At 42.4% G+C, this 25,321-nt stretch overlaps 2 protein-coding genes across 2 annotated transcripts in view; both read left to right on the top strand.

Moving 5' to 3' along the window:
* Nucleotides 1-19,569, top strand: part of pkhd1l1.1 (PKHD1 like 1, tandem duplicate 1) — a 43,465-nt gene extending 23,896 nt beyond the window's left edge. The window contains exons 41-77 of the mRNA XM_070846837.1: nucleotides 326-475; nucleotides 1,008-1,182; nucleotides 1,868-2,024; nucleotides 2,138-2,294; nucleotides 2,596-2,805; nucleotides 3,838-3,967; nucleotides 4,126-4,367; nucleotides 4,680-4,816; nucleotides 5,341-6,370; nucleotides 6,714-6,905; nucleotides 7,386-7,537; nucleotides 8,032-8,191; nucleotides 8,572-8,743; nucleotides 9,391-9,479; nucleotides 9,610-9,773; nucleotides 10,078-10,207; nucleotides 10,664-10,782; nucleotides 10,900-11,029; nucleotides 11,272-11,445; nucleotides 11,889-11,992; nucleotides 12,107-12,233; nucleotides 12,347-12,468; nucleotides 12,553-12,643; nucleotides 13,055-13,203; nucleotides 13,545-13,667; nucleotides 13,782-13,893; nucleotides 14,506-14,622; nucleotides 14,735-14,900; nucleotides 15,266-15,498; nucleotides 15,594-15,758; nucleotides 15,881-16,038; nucleotides 16,632-16,767; nucleotides 17,192-17,536; nucleotides 17,673-17,824; nucleotides 17,919-18,065; nucleotides 18,602-18,755; nucleotides 18,896-19,569. Of these exons, the coding sequence (XP_070702938.1) occupies nucleotides 326-475; nucleotides 1,008-1,182; nucleotides 1,868-2,024; nucleotides 2,138-2,294; nucleotides 2,596-2,805; nucleotides 3,838-3,967; nucleotides 4,126-4,367; nucleotides 4,680-4,816; nucleotides 5,341-6,370; nucleotides 6,714-6,905; nucleotides 7,386-7,537; nucleotides 8,032-8,191; nucleotides 8,572-8,743; nucleotides 9,391-9,479; nucleotides 9,610-9,773; nucleotides 10,078-10,207; nucleotides 10,664-10,782; nucleotides 10,900-11,029; nucleotides 11,272-11,445; nucleotides 11,889-11,992; nucleotides 12,107-12,233; nucleotides 12,347-12,468; nucleotides 12,553-12,643; nucleotides 13,055-13,203; nucleotides 13,545-13,667; nucleotides 13,782-13,893; nucleotides 14,506-14,622; nucleotides 14,735-14,900; nucleotides 15,266-15,498; nucleotides 15,594-15,758; nucleotides 15,881-16,038; nucleotides 16,632-16,767; nucleotides 17,192-17,536; nucleotides 17,673-17,824; nucleotides 17,919-18,065; nucleotides 18,602-18,755; nucleotides 18,896-19,179 (6,755 nt within the window). The 3' untranslated portion in view covers nucleotides 19,180-19,569. The remainder of the gene's footprint in view (nucleotides 1-325; nucleotides 476-1,007; nucleotides 1,183-1,867; nucleotides 2,025-2,137; nucleotides 2,295-2,595; nucleotides 2,806-3,837; nucleotides 3,968-4,125; nucleotides 4,368-4,679; nucleotides 4,817-5,340; nucleotides 6,371-6,713; nucleotides 6,906-7,385; nucleotides 7,538-8,031; nucleotides 8,192-8,571; nucleotides 8,744-9,390; nucleotides 9,480-9,609; nucleotides 9,774-10,077; nucleotides 10,208-10,663; nucleotides 10,783-10,899; nucleotides 11,030-11,271; nucleotides 11,446-11,888; nucleotides 11,993-12,106; nucleotides 12,234-12,346; nucleotides 12,469-12,552; nucleotides 12,644-13,054; nucleotides 13,204-13,544; nucleotides 13,668-13,781; nucleotides 13,894-14,505; nucleotides 14,623-14,734; nucleotides 14,901-15,265; nucleotides 15,499-15,593; nucleotides 15,759-15,880; nucleotides 16,039-16,631; nucleotides 16,768-17,191; nucleotides 17,537-17,672; nucleotides 17,825-17,918; nucleotides 18,066-18,601; nucleotides 18,756-18,895) is intronic.
* Nucleotides 19,570-20,199: 630 nt separating this feature from the next.
* On the top strand, nucleotides 20,200-21,672 carry gdf6b (growth differentiation factor 6b). The gene is made up of 2 exons (XM_070846905.1): nucleotides 20,200-20,560; nucleotides 20,780-21,672. The coding sequence occupies exons 1-2, from the start codon at nucleotides 20,215-20,217 to the stop codon at nucleotides 21,670-21,672; spliced, it is 1,239 nt and encodes a 412-aa protein (XP_070703006.1). The 5' UTR covers nucleotides 20,200-20,214.
* The last annotated feature ends 3,649 nt before the right edge of the window (nucleotides 21,673-25,321 follow it).

Genomic DNA, 25,321 nt, shown 5'->3' with positions numbered 1-25,321 from the left:
CTTTGTTTTCTTTGCTGCTGTAATGTTCGACAATTCAACTTTTAATGTCACCTGCATAAATAATCATGTATATATTTATATATTTATATTTTATAAGTAAATCCCTGGATGCTTGGGTCCTGTTCCTGTATGATGTAGACAATCCATTTCTCCTATTTTCTGGAGGAGGTCGTCTCTAATCTCAAAGAAAGTTGTCCTCTCCATCACAAAGATTCCTCAAATGTTCATCCACTGAATGAGACATGGAGGCTTCAGTTTGCACCAGTTCTTTGTAACTTTAATAACATCTCGCTGAATAAGTCTTTCTCCCTCATCTGTACTTCAGGCGGTTTTGGCGGCGGCGCTCTGCTGTGCGTGCACGGGTCTGGGTTTGACCCACACAACTCCACTGTGATGATCTGCGGGGAGGAGTGTGAAGTTCACAGAGAAATGTCGACATCGAGCCGTCTGTACTGTCAGTCTCCATTCAACAACGGTCAGTTTACTGTATTTCACCGGGATAATCCACTTAGATCAAACAAACGTGTGAGAGTTGATCTGTTGTACGAGTTTGTTTACAGTTAATAATCTCCCATAAAATACACTAGAGCTGAAGTTTCTCGTCTCTATCGAGGAAACCAAGCAGGATTTTTAAGACCCTGGAAATAGCAGCTCAACAGAAGGACCATATCAACTGTCCTGCAGCTGCACAAGACGATGAACATCTTTTCAAGTCTTTCTTTAGAAAGAATGTCTTCCTGCTGGTTTATTTTTGGGTCCTGACTCATTATAACAAATCGTTCCTGTCTAAGCTGAACTTTAACAGAGGCAGACTTTGCATGCGAGGAATGCTGTCAACCTTTCGGTGCCGGAGAAAATGACAGGTGCTTCAGATAAGACAGTAACTCGTCACAGGCGGTGAAGCATCTTAGGCTGTCTGTTATCTCTGAGCACGCATCGTGATCCCTCCTGTCGTTTTGTTGTTTCATGTGTGTCTGCCTGCATCTCGATGTCCCGTCTGCTCTCAGGCACTCAGTCGGAGTTGAGCTGCACGGTTGCCGTTTATAACCTGCTGGATGCCGTCAACATGTCAAATGTCTTCACCTACAAATCTCAGCTGACTCCGGTGATCACTGAGGTGTCACCACGCAGAGGAGGAACCGCTGGAGGCACCCGGCTCACAATCACCGGCTCCGGTTTCAGGTGTAGTGAAGGAGGCGACTCTGCAGTGTGCAGATGACACAATGCAGAGACACACCCAGATTATGGACCACTGGTTCAGAATTAAACACTCAACTTACACAACACAACGCTTTTGTTACATGGGACGTCTTTGCTTTCAGTGGATTCAATGGGAACTTATTCTCTTATGCTACATGAAACTACATGTAATATTGTTTTAAAACATTTAAAACAAATATGATTCTTTATATTATCTTTATCATTTAAATGTTTTTTATTTAGTATTCTTTACCAGTATGTAGTGACAATGACAAAGCTTCAATGTGTAGTTTTAAATACACACACAGAACATTATCACGATAATATTACATCATATTATAGTATAGTACATACAGTAATAGTATATGATATTATTTTATCTTATATGAAAATATATGAAATTCTAACATTAACATACTGAACCAAACTATAATGTACCTTCATATAGATTCATGGGATTTTACGTAATTTTACACGACACAATATTGAACAATAAGATAATAATCTTAATATCATTTTAAAATATCTCTTCTATTATATGCATATGTATTATGTATGTCACAGGATCATATACATGTACACACACACACACACACTGTTTTCTTTCCTTTCACTCTTTTCCACCTCACTGAATGCCGTCATGGTCACACACTTTCCCTCCTTACAGCACTGACATAAATGAAGTGAATGTGACCATCGCAGGGTCTGTGTGTGACGTTCAGTCCACCAACAGCACACACATCATCTGTGTGACGAATGCTCAGCGACAGTCTCAGGAAACCAAAGTGCGAGTCAGCGTCGGAGACCAAGGCATCGCCAAGATGGTGAGAGAGAGGACGGTCACAACACAGCGTCACGTCTTCACATCCAGCTGCAACATTATCATCATCTGTGGAGTGCGCGTTTGTCTTAATCCACTCTTTGTCTCTTTCTTTAGGATAATGCAGATTTCTTCTACATTGACGTGTGGTCGTCCAGGTTCACGTGGGGCGGTCTGTCTCCACCTGAGAAGGGCTCGTTTGCCGTCATCACTAAAGGCCAGACCATCCTGCTGGACACCAGCACCCCGGTGCTGAAAATGCTCCTCATTCAAGGTACAACTATTACTCGATCATGGGTATTTGGACTGATGGATCTTTCTTTTCTTTTTGATATTTGCCTAGTTTTTTCATTTTTCTTCTCGTTTTCCAGTCACTGAAGACTTTTAAAGAAGTTAACTATATTTTACCTCCATGTTTTGTTGTAAAGTTTATCACTTTTCAGTATTTAGTGTAGTGTTATTCTTGATCTTGTGGACCTCACATACAGTCTAATTGCTCAACACAAGAACTTAATCACTCGACTCTTTTTTACCAGCAGTGTTGAGTTTGTAACTTGCTGTTTGTTTGTGCTCAGGAGGGACGTTGGTGTTTGATGAAGCAGACATTGAGCTGCAGGCAGAAAACATCCTGATCGTGGACGGCGGACGGCTCCAGATCGGCCAGGAGGCAGCGCCATTCCAGCACAAAGCCATCATCACACTTCATGGAAACCAGCGCTCACCTGAACTTCCTGTTTATGGAACCAAGACGCTGGCTGTCAGAGAGGGAGTGCTTGACCTGCATGGTATGAACGCACACAAACGTATTCAAACAGATGAGAAGATCAGTAGCACTCTCATGTCTGTAGGTTAAATATGAGGCTACAGCCAGCAGCCAGTTAGCTTAGCTTAGCATAAAGACTGGAAACAGGGGGAAAAGCTAGCTGGCTCTGTCAAAGGAAGAAAACTCATGTTACTACCAACTTATTTAAACTTTTTTGTACATATTGAAACATATTTATATATTTAGCATACATATATATTTAGTTTGTGAGTTTTAGAGGAGCTTGTCAGAGGACTTTATTACTTTCAGACAGGGAAAAACAAATAAAACATCCAACGGCATGTTGTTTAAATTTAAATAAGTACTGCAATTATATATAATTTTGATGTACTTTACTTTTTTACTTGAGTATTTATGCTACTTTCTGCGTAGGAAGATATTCTACTTTTTAGTCCACTACATTTAAGAGACCATTACAATAAGAACATTTTTTAGCTATTTTGCATATTTTGCAAATTGTTTTTCACGTTATTTAGCTTCCTGAAACATGTTATATTGGTCAATGAAAAAAATCTTCCTCTCATCAAGTCTTTTTGTTGTCAAATTGAATTTTAAAAGTCATATTTGTGAAAACAATCTGTCAGTGTGAAGTTATATTTCAGTGCAAATAAGCTCGTTTCATTTATTAATAATTCTTGTGCCGCAAACCAGCATTATTCTTTCTTCTTTCTTTATTCTATCAGCTTGAATTATTCTTACTTCACTGCAAAAAAAAAGGTTTTCCGGTCGTATTACTGCTTTTACTTAAATAAAGGATCTGAAAACTTCCTCCACCACCTAATAACATCCATCTAGGTTAACATTAAGCAACAGAAATCTGAAACAGCTCTGACCCAGATAACCCAAAAGCCCCTGATTACATTGTGTCATTATATCACATAACGGTGAGCTGATGGAGTAATTTGAGTCGTGTGTCCTGCAGGGATGTTATTATCATTGACACCTCAGCTGCCCTCCTCAGGTGTGAGTCATTGTTGACAACCTGTTTCTCCAGGTATTCCAGTTCCTGTCCCCTGGACCCACTTGGCCCAGACGGCGACCGACGGCTCGACCACACTGATCCTGATGAAGGCTGTGACATGGAAAGTTGGAGACAAAATCGTCATTGCCTCCACCGGCCACAGGTACCCCGAGGCCTCGGGTTCATGGATGTCTAATTTGTCATGTCTAATTTAATCAAAGTAATTTAGGAAAATAGTAGTACAGTCATTATAGATAGATAGATTTAATGTTTTACTGTGTATTCCACAGATTCACACTGATCATTTATGTGTTTTTCCAGGCACAGTCAGAAGGAGAACGAGGTAAAGACGATCGCTGCTGTGTCTGCCGATGGCAAGACTCTCACCCTGAGCGAGCCGCTCGAGTACACTCACCTCGGGGTGACCGTCACGCTGCCTGATGGTACGGTGTTTGAGGGCCGAGCTGAGGTGGGTCTCCTCACCAGGAACATCGTGGTACGAGGCGCCCAGCACCAAGAGTGGGATGACACGATCGAAGCCTGCCCCGAAGGCTTTAACACAGGTACTGCGTTTTGTAGATGATGTTTGAGTTTTAGGAACTTTTCTGGTTTAATTTTACAGTGAATGATTAAAAAAAGTAAAAGTAAAGAATAAGAGACTTCTGTCAAGTGAAAACAACCTGCAGAGGTGTCACAGCCCAATGCAACTAAAACAAAGAAATGAACAAATTTCACAAAACAAAGAACAAAGATGCAACACTTTGGCATCATTGTTGTACTTATATTGAGATAATAACAACGTTGTGCATATTATCATGGGGATCATGATGATTAGTATTAGGGATTGTTAACATCTTTTCCCCCATGTGCTGTAGGGGAATTCGCCACCCAAACGTGCTTCCAAGGAAGGTTCGGAGAGGAGGTGGGCAGCGATCAGTTTGGCGGCTGCATCATGTTCCACGCTCCCAGACCAAATGAGAATCTAGCAATCGGCAGGCTGGAATATGTCGAGGTGAAATGCTGAAAACCTACTTAGCCGAAACTTTATTATTTATTATTTACAGATGATTATGTTACTAAGAGGGCAGCGTGGTGGTGCGGTGGTTAGAAGGTTTGAATCCTGCTGGCCGGCAGGTTTGTGGCTTGAACCTTTAACCGTTCTGCGTGGAGTTTGCATGTTCTCCCCATGCTTGTGTGGTACTCCAACGTCCTCCCACAGTCCAAAGACATGCAGGTTAATTGGTGACTCTAAACTGCTCGTAGGTGTGAGAGTGAGTGTGAATGGTTGTCTGTCTCCAAGTGCCCTGTGACTGACTGACGACCAGTCCTGGGTGTACCCCACCTCTCTCCCAAAGTCAGCTGGGATTGGCTCCAGCCCCCCCTGTGACCCTTAAGGATAAGCAGTGTAGATAATGGATGGATGACTAATGATTGAGGATGATCATGATTAATAAGCTGACTCCTGTGTTCTTTGTTCCTTTTTGTATCCAGACGAATTGAAATGATAAATGTGATATTTGTGCTTTCATGCTACAGGTCTTCCATGCAGGACAGGCCTTTAGGCTGGGACGTTATCCCATCCACTGGCATCTGATGGGAGACATCAACTACAAGTCGTACGTGAGAGGTTGTGCTATCCACCAGACCTTCAACAGGGCCGTGACCATCCACAACACCCACCGGCTGCTGGTGGAGCACAACGTCATCTACAATATCATGGGCGGGGCCTTCTTCATCGAGGACGGCATTGAGACGGAGAACATCCTGCAGTACAACCTGGCTGTGTTTGTCAAACAAAGCACCAGCCTGCTGAACGATGACGTCACTCCCGCCGCCTACTGGGTCACCAATCCCAACAACATCATCCGGCACAACGTCGCCGCAGGGGGCACCCACTTTGGCTTCTGGTACCGCATGCATGATCATCCAGATGGACCGTCCTATGACAAAAACATCTGCCAGAAGAGGGTTCCCCTCGGTGAGTTTACCAACAACACCGTGCACTCTCAGGGCTGGTTCGGCCTTTGGATCTTCAGGGAGTTTTACCCCATGAAGAACGGAGGCTGCCGCTCCCGAACCCCCGAGCCTGCTGTCTTCCACTCCCTCACCACCTGGAACTGTGAGAAGGGTGCTGAGTGGGTCGACGTGGGTGCAGTGCAGTTCAACGGCTTCATCATGGTCAACAATGAGAAGGCTGGCATTGAAGCCAAGCGCATCTTGCGGTGGGCCGTGAGCAGCTTCGAAGAGGACGGAGGGGCAACGATGTCCAACAGCATCATTGTGGGCCACGTGGACGAGCTCGGACTGGGAGGTAACTACTGTACGCGCCGAGGTGTCATCGCGCCGTTGGACGACGGCCTGAGTGTCCTTAACACCACGTTCATCAACTTCGACCGCAGCTCATGTGCAGCCATCGGGGTCGCCATGATCGATGGGACGTGCGTGGATCGGTGTGGTGGCTGGGCTGTCAGATTTAGTAATATCCAGTACTTCAACTCACCCAACAAGGCCGCCTTCAGGTGGGAGCATGAGGTGCAGCTGGTGGACACTGATGGTTCCCTCACAGGTATTCAGGCTTAAGTATTGCACATATTTCTCACATAGTCACATTAATGTTGAGTCATGTAATAGTTGTATATCCAAATTAATTCCAAATGACTAATTCCTCAATCCATGAGGGCTTCCCAGAAAATCATTATTAGTTAAATATAACCAGTTTTGAATAAATATTACTGAATTAGGAGTGAGTCCAGTGGTAAATGTTGTAGTTCTAGAGTATTTCCAGCAGCAGGAGGGAGTATGTCAGATGCGTATCAGTTTTAAATTCAGGTTACTGCAGCACTGGTGGGTTTATCCTCAAACTCTGCGTCCGACTAACCTCTGTGTTACCCACGTTTTCTTATTTTCAGGAAACATCAACCACAAAGTCGTGCCTATGAGCTCCTTGCTGGATCCTGCTCACTGTTCCCAGAGTGCCGAGTGGAGCGTAGGTTTCTCCGGCGCAGTGTGCGACCATACCGTCAACTTCCATCGTCTGTCATTCAACAATCCATCACCAGCCTCTCTAAAGGGCAAGGATGTCATCTTAACCAACTCACACGGTATTAAAACAGATTTATTATCTTTTAAATGTAGGTGTGTAGTTGAAACAGCATTAACTTATCTGTAACCTTTATTGACCTCGACTAGTGATTCATGGGAATTACAGAAGATCTAACTAGAACTAAACTCCTACAGTGGGCGTCTATTGGTAAAAGCTGGTATATAAACAGAAAATAAATGACAGTATAGAAAAACAGTGGTAATAATATAAACTGTGTCTATATATGAGAAATTATAGTTGTTGTCAAATAGTGTGCATTAATGTTCACTTAACGTGTGTTATAAAAAACATTTATTAAATGTTCGTATGCTTCTTGCTAAAAAGGGGAGTTAAAGTAAAATGTTAATGTGTAAATGTATCTGCACTAATATAAAATATTATATATATATTATAAATGCCCTATAACAAGTAGAACATTTAATAAGCATACACGTTATTTCTATTGTTAAAAGTGGTGTTTTTATACTGACTATTAAAGGCACCAGTGTGGTTCCCTACCTGAAGAAGAGGATGACTCATAAGCTGGGCTGGATGGCCATGCTGCCCTCTAGACAAACATACAACTGGTACTTCAGAGACATGGATCACATCACCAACATCACGTATGCTGCCAAGTTCTACGGCTTCAAGGTAAAATCCATGAAGGTGTTATTGGAGCAAAACAAGTGAGCCCCTGTCGCAGTGGACTTTGTAATTCTAGATGATAGTCACTCATGTGTATCCAGGCAAAAAGGCTTCACTTGTAGATTTTTCTTTCTTTCTAACAAACACAAACAAAGCAGTTACAGCCTGATTCTTCAGTGCACAAATGATGCACAAATCCTAATCCACAAATCACAAATTAAGACACTTGTTCACTGCTGCAGTGAATATGGTTCTAGGATTCACACATCCGCATCAAGACATGAAATCATGAACATCCATAAATCAGTATGTGAATTCAATACAGTGAGAAAAGAATATTGTAGAATATTTTGCTCCAATAACATAAAGATCCTTCACACGATAGTAAAGTGAGCTAATAATAATAAAAGGACAATTTCATAAATGTACATCAAATCTCAAACTATCTTTTCTGCCTATTAACTCTATTAATATTTTTCTGCTTCTTCCCACTCATGCAGCCGGATCAGTATGTGATCATCAACCACAACTTCACCCAGAGTCCCGACAAATTCCGCATCATGGATGAGAGGAACGGCTCATCGACGCCGCTGAGCTTCAGCAGCAACAAGAACGGAGACTGGTACTTTGACGACAGCTCCAACAACCTCTACTACATCGGTGAGACTCACTTTACTGATGACTGATTAATCATTCAAGGTGTTTATCAGGGACACAGAGCTTAACATTGACTGATTACAGTTTCTCAACTGTGACATGTAAATACAAACGAGAAGAACAAGAATTTATGAAGGGGCATTTTTCACTTATACTATTACTACATATTTCTCTTTTTGACAATAAAAATTAGATTTTAATTCTCAGTAAGCCACTGGATGAAAATACTAATTGTTTTTTGTGTGTTATGATGGTTGTTTGGTTGGAGCTCATAGTTTGTCCTCTAGATTATTTGCCATCAAATCAAAAACAAGAACAGAACGTTCAGTTATTTGCAGTAATTTGTGCTTCTTCGTGCATTTGACATCGTTCTGTGTCTGCAGTGTCTGGGAAGACCAGCCAGCGCCGGCGGCGTAACAGCGTCGACCGCTCCATGACTGACTCTGCGGTGAACTTCAGGGTCTACCGCTGCTTGTTCCCCAACTGCATCCCACCAACACCACCACCTCCTGCCACGCTCGCACCCTTACCCAGCGGCCGGCCTGACGACTTCATGTAGGTTTAACCCCACTGCAGCGTGTCATTTAGAAGAAAACGTCTATAAGTAGTAATAATACTCTTAATCTTTCGTGCTGTTATATTTCTTATTGTCATTGATGCATTAACATGTGACCAGCACTTTTGTTGTGGTTGGTCGAGGTCATTTTAACTCTTTAAAATCTTTAAAATCTTGGGTAGTTTAATCTGCACTTATAACTTATAAAAACATCTCTGTCTATCAGTGTATCCTAAACACCTTATTTTGTTGTGTGCGCCCAATATTTCAATCTGTTTTTGAGTGTCTGTACCTTGAAAGAAGACAAAAATTATAAAAATTATTCTAATGTTTTTGTATTGAGTTGAACATTTCTAAGAGGTTTTGAAAATGACTTGATAAGAGGACTTGTCTCACTAAACAGTGGATCTAGTTTTATAAGCAGCATGAAATAATCTGGAAAATATGCAAAGAGAGTTTATGGTCATGGGGAACACCAAAAGTTGTTGTAACAGGATTGGGACTGTTGATATGAAATGAGCCACTACCAGAAAAAAAACAAAGTCACAAGATATTTGATTTTACAAAACTGAACATAACTGTTATGTTGTGTCTGCTTTGGCCTTCCTCTTGGTAAAATTTCCTTTATTTGTGTATTTCTCTCCAGTCTCTGGTCTAATGCGTCTTTCTGGAGCAGTTCACCAGAAAATAACTTCACTGTACCGACAGAGGGCGCTGATGTGGTCATCCCATCAGGTAACATCAGGAACAAAACCCCCCAAATCTTCCCTCTTTACTGTAGGATGAAGAAGGTGATAGATAGATGATAGAAGAAATAAATGGTATAAAGTTGTTATAATATCTTTGTTTCCCCATCAAACCACAGGACACTGGGTCGTTTTGGACAGCGACACTCCTCCTCTCAACAAGCTGACGGTCGTTGGGGTTCTTGAGATCCCCGACAGCATGACCAGCCCGTCCTCCAGACGGGCTCGGGCTGCACCTGATTACAGCGCTGTGGTGATAGACGCTGTCTACGTCTCCATCCAGGTCAGTCAGATCAATAATCTCTCTGACTTCTGTGATTCTCCAGATCAACTCTCAATAAATAAATACATCTTTTTATCTTATTTATCTTCGGGAGGATGTTGTCAGCATTTCAAAAAGTGACAAAAACATGTGAATAAGATTCTGTGAAATAAGTATAAGTATTAGCAGTGACGGTTATCCATATATCCATCAAACTAAATCACCAGATACTCTAAGCAAAAGGAGATTTCAGTACTTCCCACACTGTGTGACTGATAGCTGATGGAACAGTGTGTTAAGCGCTCGCGTCTCGTGCTGTTTTCAGGGCGGCAGGCTGGTTGCAGGGCGTGACGACGAGCCGTTCAGGGGTCAGCTGCACATCAAACTGAGAGGGAACCACCGCACTCCTGACTGGCCTCTGCCCAACGGCCCCAACCAGGGGTCCAAGGTCCTGGGTAAGAAAACAGCAGCAGAATCAACTTTAAGTGCTCTCCAGGACAAATATATAGAGATATTTGATGCAGAATCAGAAAATGTTAAACAACATTGTCACACATTTATGAAGATGATATATAAAAATACCCAAATGTTTTTATCATGAAAAATATATTACATTATATTACTCATAATAAGTTGGCATATTTTTATGCCTCCCACTGGTGACAGGCATGGCTGGAGGCATTATGATGTCCGTCTGTCCCTTTCTCATGAATGCAATATCTCTGCAGCCTTGAACTGATCAGATTTTGGTCAAAAGTCAAAGATCAACAGTCCACAGTTGACAGAAACTGTCTTTTCTGTCACTGACAAAGAAGTTATTATTGAAAAATGTCATAAAATGAATAACCCCAGCCCAGAGTGATGCTGTGGTGTTTCAGAACTGACTCAGTGTGTGTTTTGCTGTACCACAGGTGTGTTTGGCACTCTGGAGCTCTATGGACAACCTCACAACGTTTATCACACCAAACTCGCTGCCACCTCCAGCGCTGGATCCAACACTCTGACTCTGGCGCAGTCTGTCGACTGGCAGGTCAGCGTGGATTCAAACCTGAAGATATTTGTGTTTGAATTTTGCCTTTTGCATAAAATCAAACACTGTTTAGTACTGATTCAGCTACGGCCATTTATGTGTTTGTTGTGTGTGCAGGTCGGGGACGAAGTCGCCATCTCCACCACCAGCTACAGCGCGTGGGAGACCGAAAAACGTCACATCACAGCCGTGTCAGAAGATGGACACATCCTGACCCTGAACCAGCCTTTGACCCACACTCACATCGGTCAGTTCAGCACCTCTCCGGAGAACTACTAAATGATTTTAAACATACTGCAATGATTTGGGACACTTTTGTCCATGTTGCTACGTCTCACTAGATATTCAGGTTTTAACATTTACCATCAGAGCAAATCACATTGACTTATTCATGTGATAGATCTAATTTGAACTGCTAAAACACACTTAAACTGTTGTCACAAGAGTCTCAGACTGATCACACTGGCCTCTTTTCCTCTCTCTCTTCAGGTGAGACTCACTCTGTTTCAGGTACGTCGCTCTCCTACACTCTGGCGGCGAATGTTGCTCTGCTGACCAGAAACATTAGGATCATCGGTCAGGAGTATCCAGAGATGATGCAGGAGTCGTTCGGAGCCAGACTCTTGGTGGGCACCTACTCCTGGGCCGGAATCGACTATAAAGGTAACACAAGTTTTTTTTTAAATCAAATGTATAAAATGTGATGTCTGTTCCTGCAGAAAACTGTTTCCACTGTATTTACTAGATTAATTATCTGTAAAGTGATTACTGACCTGGACCTGTGTGCTTCTCAGACATATCATTCATCATTTATTATAGTTTTTGAAGCCAAAAAAGGTTGAATTGAATCTGTAAACACCAATTTCATCTGCTAATACTCATTATTCATTGATTGTTTTATATAAGATACATAAATCATCAGTCAATCAACATAGCTGATTGGCTGATAATATCTTCCCCCGATCAAGGTTTCTTAGGTTTTATTATTTCTCGTTTCAACAATAGGAAGTGCATAGATTGCCTTCATGCTCATCTACATTATTTACAAATCATATTTATATCTAAACACATTAATCGCATGATTGTTTGATGCTCTATTCCTAAAGGTAAAGCTCAGATCAGGAACGTGGAGTTCTTCCGCTCTGGTCAGGAAGGCTGGACTGACGACACCGACCCTCGTTACTCTGTAGCCTTCCACAACCTGGGAGAGGTACAGCAACACACACACACACACATTAAAACCTAAGAAATACTATTGTTTATTAAAAAGGACTGTTAAATCTGTAAAATGTAAAAATAAAATTGTTTGTTTCTGTGTTGAAAGGTTTCAGAAGAAGACACGTACATTCAGGGTTGCGCTTTCCACGACGGCTTCTCTCCGGCCATCGGAGTGTTTGGGACGGAGGGACTGAACGTTGACGATAACATCGTCCACCACACTGTGGGAGAAGGTAACCACTTGTACTCTAGTCAACATGCTTTACAAATGCTGTAGTAATTACACATGTGGCCAAGATCAGTGTGATTTTCTCTGCGGAGAATTAAAATGCGTCCCTGTTTGCAGGTATCAGAATTTGGGGAGACAAGATAACAGTGAGGAGGAACCTGGTGATGATGACGCTGTGGCCTGGATCCTATCAGGACAGAGAGGAGCCCTTCAACTACGCCTGGAACGCCGCCATCGAGGTCCGTCCTCTCAAAATACAACACAAACCACTTATACTATAAAAATGTGTGCCTGCGTTTAAGGTCTACACTGTTTTCCTTCAGGTCAATGAGGGGACAAATGTTGTGCTGCAGCATAACATCGTGGCCGGCTTTGAGAGAGTCGCTTATCGCATCAATGGGGAACCGTGTCCAGGTAACACACCTTATGTACACACAGTGAACATTTCATTTGAATTTCCCTTGCTGGCTGTTTCTTTCAAAACAGTAAAAGAATCGTGAGCTAAAAAAAAAACAATAAATATCACATATCAATGATCACATTAAAGGTCTGAGCCAGAAAAGAGAAGGAGGTGGTATTTTAAAGTAGGCATCAGCTGTCCCGTTCAATCAGCAGCCACCACCTGCAACTCAGCACAGTGAAACCACCGAGGAGGGTGAACAGCACCTCCCTCAGGCAGGGGGGGAACACTACACAGATCGTAACAGCCACACTTTGGGACCCGGAGTTATAACACAGGTTCATGCATAAAGTCTAAGTTTGAGGAGAACGATGCAGAACAGAAGTCCTCACAGATTTTCTCCTCCCTGACTTGTGCCTGTGCAGGTTATTTGAACGAGAATGAGAACTGGATTCAGAACGAGGCTCACGGCGGTCTGTTCGGAGTCTACATGAACAAAGACGGTTTACCAGGCTGCAGCCTCATCCGGGGCTTCTTCATCTGGAGGAGCTTTGACTACGGCATCTACTTCCAGGTACTGAACTTCTTCTGTTACTCACACTGACATCGATTTATTAACACAAAAATCAGTGTTCTGACTTAATTTGACTGCATCAAGGGGCAAAAACATGGAGCTGTGCCTCTTGTGATGTCAGGGGTCAGGAAAAGTAAAAGAAAACTTTCTCCTCTCTTTTTAAGATTCATTATGCACGTGGAAAAACTAATCTTTGCTCAAGTAATACTTCTGAAACTCTGGTGTTGATGTCATTGACTTTTACTTTGCCTGAAAAAGAGCAGGAGCTGCAGGAGTTTATTCACAAGAAATGATGACACCTCACCATCCTCTTCTTCCTCCTCTTCCTCCTCCCCTCACAGACCATCATGAAGATTATGATTTCCAACGTGACCCTGGTGGACAACGGGATGGGCATCATGTCGATCATCTTCGCTCCCCCTTCCGTCTCCCATGCATACGCAGACAAAACTGTAAAAATTCTGGTGAGTTCATTTTGTTTCAGCATTTCTTACTTTTTCCTCTCATACGTAACCACATATCATTTAGTTCTACAGTAGTCGACAGATTTCATATTCCTCGTGTTCATCTTTTCCCAGGATGCCTTGATCGTTGGCAGCAGCCCGAGCTTCAACTGTTCAGACACTTTGCCCTCCAGTGACTTCAATATGGAAAACACTAAAGACCATCGAGCCCCAAGACCTGTGAATGGTACAAACTCCCTGATGCTGCCAAAACACATCGACATTCACTGCTGCAATGTAGATTTTAGCGGTTTTCATTCTTGGGCTGAGAAAACTGGTATACAGGTTTGCAGCAGGTTTTAAAAGGCCTCGGATGTTTCTGGATTAACCTTAACAGGATCAAAATCATGTGTTGGGTCAGATTACTTTGAAATGTAGAAATGTTCCCTTTTCTCTTTAAACATTTTCAATGTAAATAAAATTCATTTTCCATATTCAGCATTTACAGTTGGTCAAATCAAGTTACCCTTACAAAAAGCAAGATTGTGTAAATGTGAGTAAATTTTATGTGTGTCATGGCGATATTTTTAGGGATTGAGGGCTGTTTTGGAGGGACTGCCACTATGTGCAGCCACTTTGTCCCTCATGTGCAGCGCTTGTCTAAGAAACATGAGTTATTATCATTGGTTATCATTAAAAAAGCCCTGGTTAACACAGAAAAAGGTGTCAGAATGTTACAATTGCCAAATTATAAAGATATAATCAAAAATGTAATTGAATAATCCATGACAATGATCCTTCCTTTCTGTGTAACTGAAACTGATTCTTTACTTTGTGGCTCTGTTTTCACTCTGTACAGGTGGCAGGTCTGGAATCTGTTGGCCGACTTTTCATTCTGGACACAACACTGCTCCAAAAAAGCCCCACCATGTGAACAACAACTACAATGCCATCAAAGGCCTGATGACAGTCAAGGGTGAGTTCAGGCTCTGAGAAATGCTGTTGTGTTCAGAAACTGTAAACAAGCAGAACAATGATGTGAAGCAGAACAAATTCCTCATTCCTCATTTCTCGTGCTTCTTGTCAAGACACGACATTCGTCGGTTTCCGAAACGTTTGCTCCAGTGAGACAAACATCATGTTCATCACCAACCCTCTGAACGAGGACCTGCAGCACCCTGTGCAGGTTTCCAACATAAAGATGGTGGACAGCACAGAGGAGGCCAATGTCTTCATCCACAGGCCTGACGTCAGGTAAATCTACTGATACCAGGCTTGAAAAAGACATTTTTATGTACATGTGGTGGAAGGAAACCTGTATATATTTGTATTTTCTCCTACTCTATAATTCTACTGCAAAGCATTTCACAGACAAATGTGTTACATTTGACTCTTTAGTGAGCTTCAGTTACTTTGCAGATTCAACAATACAAAATATAATTAAAATATAGATTATGATATAAACATATAAATTTATTGGTAATTCACAAGCTACTCAGCAGCGTGTGAAGTAATATATCAACATACACATATGTGAATAAATTCAAATGAGCATTTACATCTTCATGCTGCTTTGCGGATGATGATATAAAACTGATTTCTCTGTTTTTGTGCTTCAGTAAAGCGAACCCATCCGACTGTGTGGACATGGACTGCGATGCGAAGAAGAAGAGCTTGCTGAAGGACCTGGACGGTTCCTTCCTGGGCGCAGTGGGAACTGTGTTGCCCCAGTCTGAGTATGAGTGGGGAGGTGATCCCAGGAGGGGACTCGGCGACTACCGCATCCCAACAGTCATGCTGACTTTCCTCAACGGCAGCCGCATCCCTGTGAACCAGATCGCTCCACACAAAGGTGACAACAGATGGATAAGAAAAAAAAGAGACCCCACAGCTTTATCAGAAAGTCGACTAATTTCCAAAATGCTGTGTTGCTTCATTTGTCTGTAGGTATCATCAGGAAAGACTGTGTGTTAATGAGCTCCTGGCAGAGCTACAAGTGTTTCGGGCTCAACTACAGGATGCTGGTGATCGAGAGCCTTGACGCTGACACAGAGACCAGACGTCTGTCCCCCGTCGCTGTGCTCGGAGACGGCTTTGTGGATCTGATCAACGGTAGGACTGGTCCTGTAGTCCTGAGATGATTAAAGCACAAAAAAACTAAATGATTTCTCTTAAATCGAGTCAAAAAATAGACAGTGTGTGTCTTTAACTCAGCAGTGTGTCTTTGTTTCCAGGTCCTCAGGATCAGGGTTGGTGTTCGGGCTACACCTGTCAGAGGAGAGTGTCTCTCTTCCACAGCATCGTGGCCACCGGTCACTCCTTCGACGTCTACTTCTCCAGCGTCAGTCCTCAGAAACTTCGCCTCATGATGCTCAACTCTGATCCATCTGAGGTCAGTGCACAACCTGGATAACTCTGAATATGAGACGTAAAAACATTTCATTTTCAGATCTTCAGGTTAAGCTAAACAATGTTTTTAAATTGTGGAACTCTCTAAACGTGAATCCCAGCGTCTTAAATAAAAACAAATGATACATTTCCCTTGAGGTCAATGTGGGTGTGATGGCTGCACGGTGTAGCTGCAGGACTTTCACCCAGGAGAGTGGGATTTGAATCTTGTATGAGGCCAGCAGTTAATTATGTCGATTTATATATTTCAATTTTCAGTTTTCAGTTGCAGTTCGGTTAGATTTAGGCACCAAAACTACCTGGTTAGATTTAAGAAAAGATCATGACTTGGGCTAAAATTACAAGTCAAATACAAATACAAAAGGCAGTGGACATTTAACACAAAATATCTTCTGTCCAACATAAGATAAGATAAGATATTCCTTTATTAGTCCCACAACGGGGAAATTTAACATGTTCCCATGTGCAGATAGTGTTGTTGACTACTTGACACTCAGCACTCAGGTGCAAATAGCTTCTACCTTTTTTTCAGTTTTTCAAAAATAAGACACCAAAGAAGTTTTGTAATTTGTGCAGAGTATCGTGGTGTCAGTCTTCTACTCTAAGCCACAGCGGCTGGATGTGTACGTTGGCGACAATCTGATTGCTCCGACTAATGCTGAGTGGAACGCTGACGGCACTGACTACACCCTGAAGAAACCCATCTACGCAGGTACTAATGCATTACTCACATGCAGGTAATTTGACTGTAAACCAACAATAAAACAGGGTTGACGTAGCATTTATTTGTTTGCTTTTTTATTTTAAATGTCATGTATTTTATTCTTTGCAAAGAGGTCAGATAACAGTACAGAGCACGTAGGATCTGCAATGTATGTGACAAAGAAAACTCTGTGAGCTGAGCATATTTATAGGAAACAGATTCACCACTCCTAACAGCAGGGTGTGGATTTCAGTCTAACTGATATGATTGAAAGTGGAAGTGATAAGAACAACGTAAGGGATATGATTATCATACAGGACAGACAGTCAGAAACAACTTAAGCAAAAAGTCAGACAGAAGACAGTCAGTCCAGTATTGCTGAATAAGTTCCCATTACACATGTTTTCTATTTTTCTTTCTTTTATCCCTCCAGATCAATACGTCCCCAAACTGAATGCCACTCTGGGCACCAACTACTTCGACCAGGACTACAAGATGCTGAAGGTCCTGGTGAGAGGCTCTAATCCGGTGGAGATCCGAACCTCCCCGGTTCTATTCCTCGCCTTCGAGCTGCCCGCCATGACTGAGGACGAGTTTTTCGGAGATAACCTGATCAGGAATCTCGCTACATTCCTCAAAGTTCCCTCAAATATGATCCGCATCACCAAGATCGTCCGGGAGGACGGAGGGGCCAGACGCAGGAAGAGATCCACTGGCCTGACGGTGGAGGTGGAGATCAAGAAACCTCCAGCCCAGCAAACCACCAACAGCACCAACGGTTAGTGGGAGGAAGTCTCATTTATGTGCTGATGTCTGCCCTCATATTGTTCTTACAGATTGTTTAACACATCAACTTATAACTTCAGATCCTGTCTTCTGCATGTAACAGCTCTCTGTTCTCTTTGCCCTCTCAGATGAGGAGGACTTCACTCTGTTGAAGAACATTGCTAATGATCTGGGTCAGGCAGCGGTTTCTGGAAACCTCAGTCAGTCCATCGGCTACAACGTGTCTTCGATGGGCGTCATCCCGCCTCCTCCTCCATCATCTGACCCCGACTGGAACAAGGTGAACGTCAAGGTTTAATCATAACAACATCTGCTACGTTAGCAGATGAGTACTCATTGGTTCAATGTTGTTGTTTTTTGCTTTTAAATCTCAGGAGGCCACAGAGAAGGTGACGCGTGAGGAGCCTAAAGTGAGCTATGTGTCCAGCGTGTCCAACCTGCTGCTGATGGAGGAGCCGATAGCCGGGGAGTTTGTGGGTCCTCTGTACCAGCAGCCCAGCCTCATGGCTGTGGATGAGCAGGTGAGGCAGCGATAGTGAAGGCAGAGATAAATAAACAGTGATTCATAGCAGCTCAGGATCAGATGTCCAATACTCATCCTAATACTGTTATATTAGGTTAAACCAGCCTGATCTAAGCCCAGCAGGGGACCTTTGTTGTATCTCCATCTAATAAACACTTAAAAATACTCATTATTAAGACAAAATGATTTTGTTCACTTTTTAAGGGAGTTTTTGGATTATTGGACTGATAATGAGTTGCAACACCATTTTACCATTTTAGCCTAAATGGGACAATATTCACTGTATTTATGTACTATATTAATTCAATGTAAACAGAATACAAAGCAAAAGGCTCAAATTTTCTAACATTTTTGGGCAACTGTATTTACTAATTTTCTAATTTGTTACCAGTTCTAGTAGCGAAGTCATTCCCTCCAAGCCCCAGTAAATATCTTATTCTGGATCAAATTAACTTGAACCCCAACATGAAATGGAAAAGTGAAGACTTTACTTCATGTTTTAGTTGCTGTGTGTAAGCATTGACCTGTGTGCAGGGTAACTGTGTCTCTGTGGGAGTGACGACGCTCACCGTAACAGCCAGCCTGAAGGACTCCAGTGGGAACAGTGTAGGCGGACTGGAAGGAAACACCACCATCCTGTTCAGCACCTGCTGGGCAAACTTCACCGACCTGTCCATAATCAACAGTGGTACGTCTGCCTCAGGCTTTTAAAATCAATCCTACAAACTGCTAGAAACATATTTGTTATCTGATATAAAGTGAGTTTGACAAACAGCAGGTTTCATTTTATCTGAATCACCACAGTAATGACTCCTCTTGTCCCTGCAGGTGAGAACCTCACCATGGCCTTCACTCTGAAGGAGTGGGGCGCTCAGTCACACTCCTTCTCCGTCAAAAACACTCCAACCACCCAGGCCCCGTCCACCACCACCAACGTCACCTGGCCACCATCCACCGCCTCCACCCCGTCCACCTCAACCACAAGCGAGCCACAGAGCACCACCGACGACAGCATCTTCAGCTCCAGCACCGCCGTGTCCGCCGGCAGTCTGTGTCTGGTCAGCGTTATCTACGCTGTGGCCTGCTGCTCTGGCGGCATCCCCATATGTTAGACAGCTCTGCCAAGCTGAGAGGGTTTTATGAAGGACACCTCAGCATAGATTCAACTTATTCAGAAGAAGTCTGCTAAATAAAACTAATATAATCCTTGAATCTGCTGTGCTCAGGGCTTTGTTCTCTCTCCTCCACCCCCTTCACCCTCTGTTTCTCTGACAGTTTCTCTTTTTTTCCTTTTGTGGCCTTTTGTTTTGATTTTTTTAATGTTTTGCTATGATAATAGACCAAATCAAAGAACTTTATACTGTAGACTTTCTATTTTACAACAAGTGCAATAGGGCTAAACTTAAATGTGTTAAAACAGGAAGGAAGACATGAAGTTTGCATTTTCTTGATGATTGTTTTAAACTATATATATATATATTTTCTCTTTTCAATAAATTCTATTTTTCATGGATAATCACATCTATTGTGCATCAGTGATTTCCCTCATTAGTCCAATCATGTCCTGGCGCTGACTGAGGATCTGTCCATGGTGCTGAAGGACGCTGATTGGCTGAAAGCATCCTCTTTTTTGCGCCAGTGCGATCTGAGTGCGCTTCGCTAGAGGGCGGGAGACTCCGTGGTAAATCCTACATCCACGGTGCTCCTCAGCTGCAGGGATATTTATCAAAGTCTTAAAACGGAGAGAGACCTCAAAAACGGAGACAAAAAAATAGCAATGAAGAGCCATTTTGGTTTTGTACCTGCGGGTTTTTGTGTTACAAACTAAAAGTGAGTCTCTGCAAATGCGCCAGAAGTTGACGGGCGTCTTTTCAGCGCACATCTGCCTTCCCAGGAGGGAGGCTACGGAGGAACAATTAGTTTTACAGCCTTAATTTGCGCCCTCCATTTATCCCTAACGATAACAGCACAATGTGGGCGTGTTCTCGCCCCCTTTTTAACTTTGCACCGCCTGTCCCTCCGAGCTGTGCGCACTTTGCGGAGCAGCCACTTGCTGCTGAGTGGATGCAGAGTTCAGCTCCGGCCTCTCCCCTGGTCCCCCGGCCACAGCTCAGGCTCCGGCTCTAAACTCCGGACGAGACCAGAGGATGGATTTCTATCTCCTCGCTTTTCTCTGCGGGGCTCTCGTGTTTGTTTGGGAAATCCCATGTTTCCAGACTATCGCTATTTTCCCTCCGCCTGCCCCGAAGAGCAGCAAGGTGGCCAAAATCTTTGGTGGGCAAGAAGCTTCTAAATACTTCAAGGAGTTTTACGCGCCGCCGTCCAGCGACAGAAACAATAAAGCAACACCTAAAGACTCGATTGAGCCTCATGACTACATGCTGTCTATTTACAAGACCTTCTCCACGGCGGAGAGACTGGGACTCAACGCCAGTTTCTTTCGCTCTTCAAAAGCTGCAAATACTATTGCAAGTTTTGTGGATAATGGACAAGGTATGTGGAGCTTTACTGTATGTGTGTGTGTGTGTGTGCGTGTGTGTGTGTGTGTGTGCAGGTAGGATTGATTGAACACCCATGACTCATACTTTGTCTCCCAGATTAATTCAGTGCAGACAATAGTGGGATTTTTCCTGTCAGATTCCACATCTCTGTGGTATGCACATCATCTCCGTGAGAATGCATCTGACCCTGCCGTTTTAATGCTTTCCACAGATGACCTCCCACTCTCCCCTCTGAGGAGACAGCAGTATCTGTTCGACGTCTCAACCCTCTCCAAAAAAGCGGAGGTGCTGGGAGCCGAGCTGAGGATATACACCAAAGTGTCTGGGAATTTCAGGATATCGGAAACAGAGCCCGTCGACATCCAGCTCCTCTCCTGCCACGACCGACAGCTGCTCGACTCCAAGACGCTGGACCTGCAGGATTCGCAAAGGCCGAAGTGGGAGGTGTTGGACGTGTGGGAAATATTCAAAGAGCAGCAGCACCTGAGCCAGGGGAAGCACTTCTGCCTGGAGCTCAGGGCCATGCTGGACAACCCAGAGAGGGAGCTGGACCTGCACCTTCTGGGCTTGCACAGGCACGGCAGGCCTCAACAGAAGAAAGCCATCTTAGTGGTGTTCACCAGGTCTAAGAAGAGGCAGACCCTCTTCAGCGAGAGGAGAGAGGGGAGGGCGTTGCTGGGTCTGGAGAGGAAGGCCATGGAGAGGGGCCCCGGCACCAAAGCCAGCAGGAGAAGGAGGACGGCTGCGTCCAAAACCCGACACGGGAAGAGACACGGAAAGAAGTCCAAATCCAGGTGCAGCAAGAAGCCGCTGCACGTCAACTTCAGAGACCTGGGCTGGGACGACTGGATCATCGCCCCGCTGGATTATGAGGCGTACCACTGCGAAGGGGTGTGTGACTTCCCCCTGCGCTCCCACCTGGAGCCCACCAACCACGCCATCATCCAGACTCTGATGAATTCAATGAACCCCAGCAACATGCCGCCCAGCTGCTGCGCCCCGTCCAAACTCAGCCCCATCAGCATCCTCTACATCGACTCAGGAAACAATGTGGTCTACAAACAGTACGAGGACATGGTGGTTGAGTCTTGTGGCTGTCGGTAGTAGCTCTGGCAGGTGTAGTGCTTAGCGTTGACCTCCTCCTCGTTCTTCAGGCTCTCTGGTCGGTGGGAATGGGACAGTGTTACAGTCTGTGTGGTGACAAGGCTGCACATGAAGTATGGAAAACGTGCTTGATTTGTTCAGCAGGATGGAGACTTGAACTTAGCGTTGCATTCCCTAACCATGCACCAGCAAGGTCATGTTTAATACCTCAAACATTTGTTTTCTTGTTGTTTCTGTATGTTGGCAAAACCCTGTCTGACCACTTCAACACTACAGTGACTGCATGTTCCCGGATATATAAGACAAACCTGTTGAAAGCTCTGTCTCCTCCACGTCCACTAATCAACAAAAGGCTTAAAAGAAGAGTTCAACATTTTGGCAAATACTCAAATACGCTCTTTTGTTGTTTGTTTTTCTTTCTTTTTCGTTGCAAAGTTAGAAAGATTCCACTCGTCTGTTTGTACAATAAATATGAAGCCTGTTAGCTTAGCTTAGCATAAAGACTGAAAATGGGGAAACAACTAGCCTGACTGTCGAAAAGTAACAAAATCCTGCACAAACCTAACTTCGCTTTTTGTATTCATTAAACAAATAAGATTAGGTGTATTAATTATTAAGCAAGCGAGGCTAACTGTCTTTCTTTATGCTAAGCAAAGCTGACTGCCTCCTGACTGTAGCTTCATATTGTCTCATCTCTCGGTAAAAAAGTGAACAGTTTCCAAAAATTTTAAACTCCTTTAAAAAGAAACAAATATTAACAATCCCACATTTGAGGAAAATGAATGTGCTCCTATAAAATTATCACCAGTGCTGAAATAAAACACTTTTTATCCTGTTGCCAGCTGCTGTTTGGCCAATGAGACAGTAGCACTGTGTTACACTGCTACTGTTATAAAAAGTAACATGAATAATATGAACATTTAATATATGTGATGTTAGATTAGACTAAAAGTCTTCTTACAGTCAAATCAGTCCCTCAGTCCTGCAGTGTAATTATTCTTAATAACTTAACATCCAGATTCATTACAAGCTTCTAAAGATCAAAAATGGTCCATTTGTTTTAATTGGGGACTTTTGATAACTGAACCAAAATGATTGATTACACTTCTGCGGCCTGTTTCTTCTACTACTGAAGAAAAAAAAAGAGCGATAAACTTCAGGTAAACATTTGTTCCCCTAATGGACGTCTCGACATCTCTGCCAGGATTAATAAGCAGATCTTCAGCACTTGACATGGCCTATGACTCAGGGAACGTCCTCGAGTGCTGGAGAGAATGTGAAGTCCTTTTTTTATTCAGATTAAACCATCTTCATTTCCACCAAAACCAAAACCACCGCAGGGTTTCTCACCAGTTTTCCTACCGTTTCTTTTGTGTTTGTTGTTTTGTTTTCTTTAGTTTTTGACGAGATGCATAATTTTATCTGTAATGCACTGATGTTCAAAGGTACCATGTGTAAATATTTGATACTGAAATAATAATTTATGTTCTACGAATAAGTTATTTCATTATTATTGTCCACTTTGTTCTGTTACGTCTAGCCGGCATGAGTCACACATCTGGATGTTCAAGTTCAAATAAACACGAATGGGTAAATCTTTTGGCAACGAAACGTGACAGCTATGTTCTGGTCACACAGACTGTGAAATACTGTGGTATCATCAGTGGTTTTGATGTATATATAAATAGGAAATAATTCTTCACCAAAGAAAAAACTTTGTTTTTGTTTGGTGAACTCTTTTTTAGGCTATACTGTTGTTTAAAACATTAGTAGCACATTTTAGCCTCTTATATTTTGTTTTGCATTATTTACTGGAATCTGAAAATAATATATTATACTGGCTGTCGGTAAGATGAAATGGATAATTCAGTGTCATGCCATAGTGTTTATGTTTTATTTTAACCTTTGCTCTCATGCATCGAACCATGTGACACATTTTTACAGCAGAAAATGAATTGATAATGTATTTTTATAAAGTAAAATAATCAGTAAAATTGTTTAACCAAATTAATCTATTCTTATAAACTGTGTGAACTGTAAGATATGTAGAGTAACCGGCAAATTAAAATGTCTTGAACTTGACATGTTTTCTTGTTGAAGTGTGGAATTTACCAATATTTTTACTTTTTTGGTCATTTTACTGCAGTTTACTACTCCTAATACCTCTATTAGTAGTGATTGTTCTTAATTTTACCTTTTTTTACAAATATCTTAGAAGCTCTGTGTCACACTGACTATGTTGCACTAACATGCACTAAATATTCTGTTATTGACCCTCAATAATATTGAAAGACAATATTCCTACAAACTGTTTACATGATGAATGAGAGTGAATATTCCACTAATATTTCCATTTACATCCACATTACGTTGTGATATTTGCACATGTACAAAAACCTGTCGATATCCAACTCTTTTAAAATGTTTATAAGTAGATGTGTTTCTCCTTCTGACCAGAAATGTGAGCGTGCATCTCTTCCCCAACTGTTACCCACTTGGTTTGTTTCTAGCACACAGAGCTGACAGTAAACAGGAGAGAGCCCATGTGTCGCAAATTGTGGTAAACACCCCCAATGAGACACTTTGTACACGTCCAAAAAGATGCCCCAAAAATCTGAATAATATCAACATAGCCTACATGTCATGTAGGAAAATTCTGCATCCAGAACATCCACCTGGAATATGTTGTTTACATGACCTCTATGTAATACAGACTATTGTCATATCTGATTATTTTCACCTTTAAATAATCCTCAATCAAGACCTCAGTTCAGCTCAGTTTTCTATTATTGTCCTGCTTGAAATTTGGCTGGTTAGAAAAAATAAAAGTAAAAAAATAAGCAAAAATAAATTAAAATAGGTAAAAACACAAAGCTACACTGCAAAAAGGACAGATTTAAGGCCAAACTTCCTAGATGAAAGTACGCCTGCATGGCTGCCAGTGCAGGAGGTGAATTAAACATGATGTGGTGTCTGATAGTAAATCAGGTAATCTGAAGCTCGGCACATAAAATCTTGAATTAAGATCAAAAACACTCATATCAAGTAATCTAGTTCATGTTAATCAATGCAAATGTAGCCTGTTTAATGGGTACGTCCCTCATAACTCAGATAAAAACTAATCCAGACAAGGCGACTTTACTTGAATTAAGTCAAATGATCTTCATTAAAAAGCACTAGATAATCCATCTATACTAAAAACAAGACCAACTAGATTTTGAATTTAAGCTTATTACACTTGGTTAGCAGCATAAAAAAGACTTGATTGAATTGATTTATTACACAAGCTGAAATGGATCGTTTGAATCGATTACTCTGACTCTGAGGAGTCCACACCTCAGAGGAAGCAGCTCACATGATTTATTTGAAGATATTTTGGGGAAATGATATGAATAATGATGAATACTGACTTTGATCTTGCTGAAAGTCACATGAGAAGATTGCCACCAACTCTCACATCTGTCAGTTAGCTTAGCTTAGCACAAAGAGTGGAAACAGGAGGAAAGAGCTGGCTTTGCTCTACCAGCAGCTGTAAAGATCCCCAGTGACATGTTATATCTCATTTGTTTAATTCAGACAAAAAGCGTAAACGTGTCACATAAAAGTGTCATCAGCAGCAGACTCAAAGAAGTTCAGCGTGTATTCACTG

The sequence above is a fragment of the Pempheris klunzingeri genome, chromosome 16 (genome assembly GCF_042242105.1).
Source record: "Pempheris klunzingeri isolate RE-2024b chromosome 16, fPemKlu1.hap1, whole genome shotgun sequence".
NCBI lineage: Eukaryota > Metazoa > Chordata > Actinopteri > Acropomatiformes > Pempheridae > Pempheris > Pempheris klunzingeri.
The sequence above is the reverse complement of the archived record's forward strand: the minus strand, read 5'-3'. Positions and strand labels throughout refer to the sequence as shown.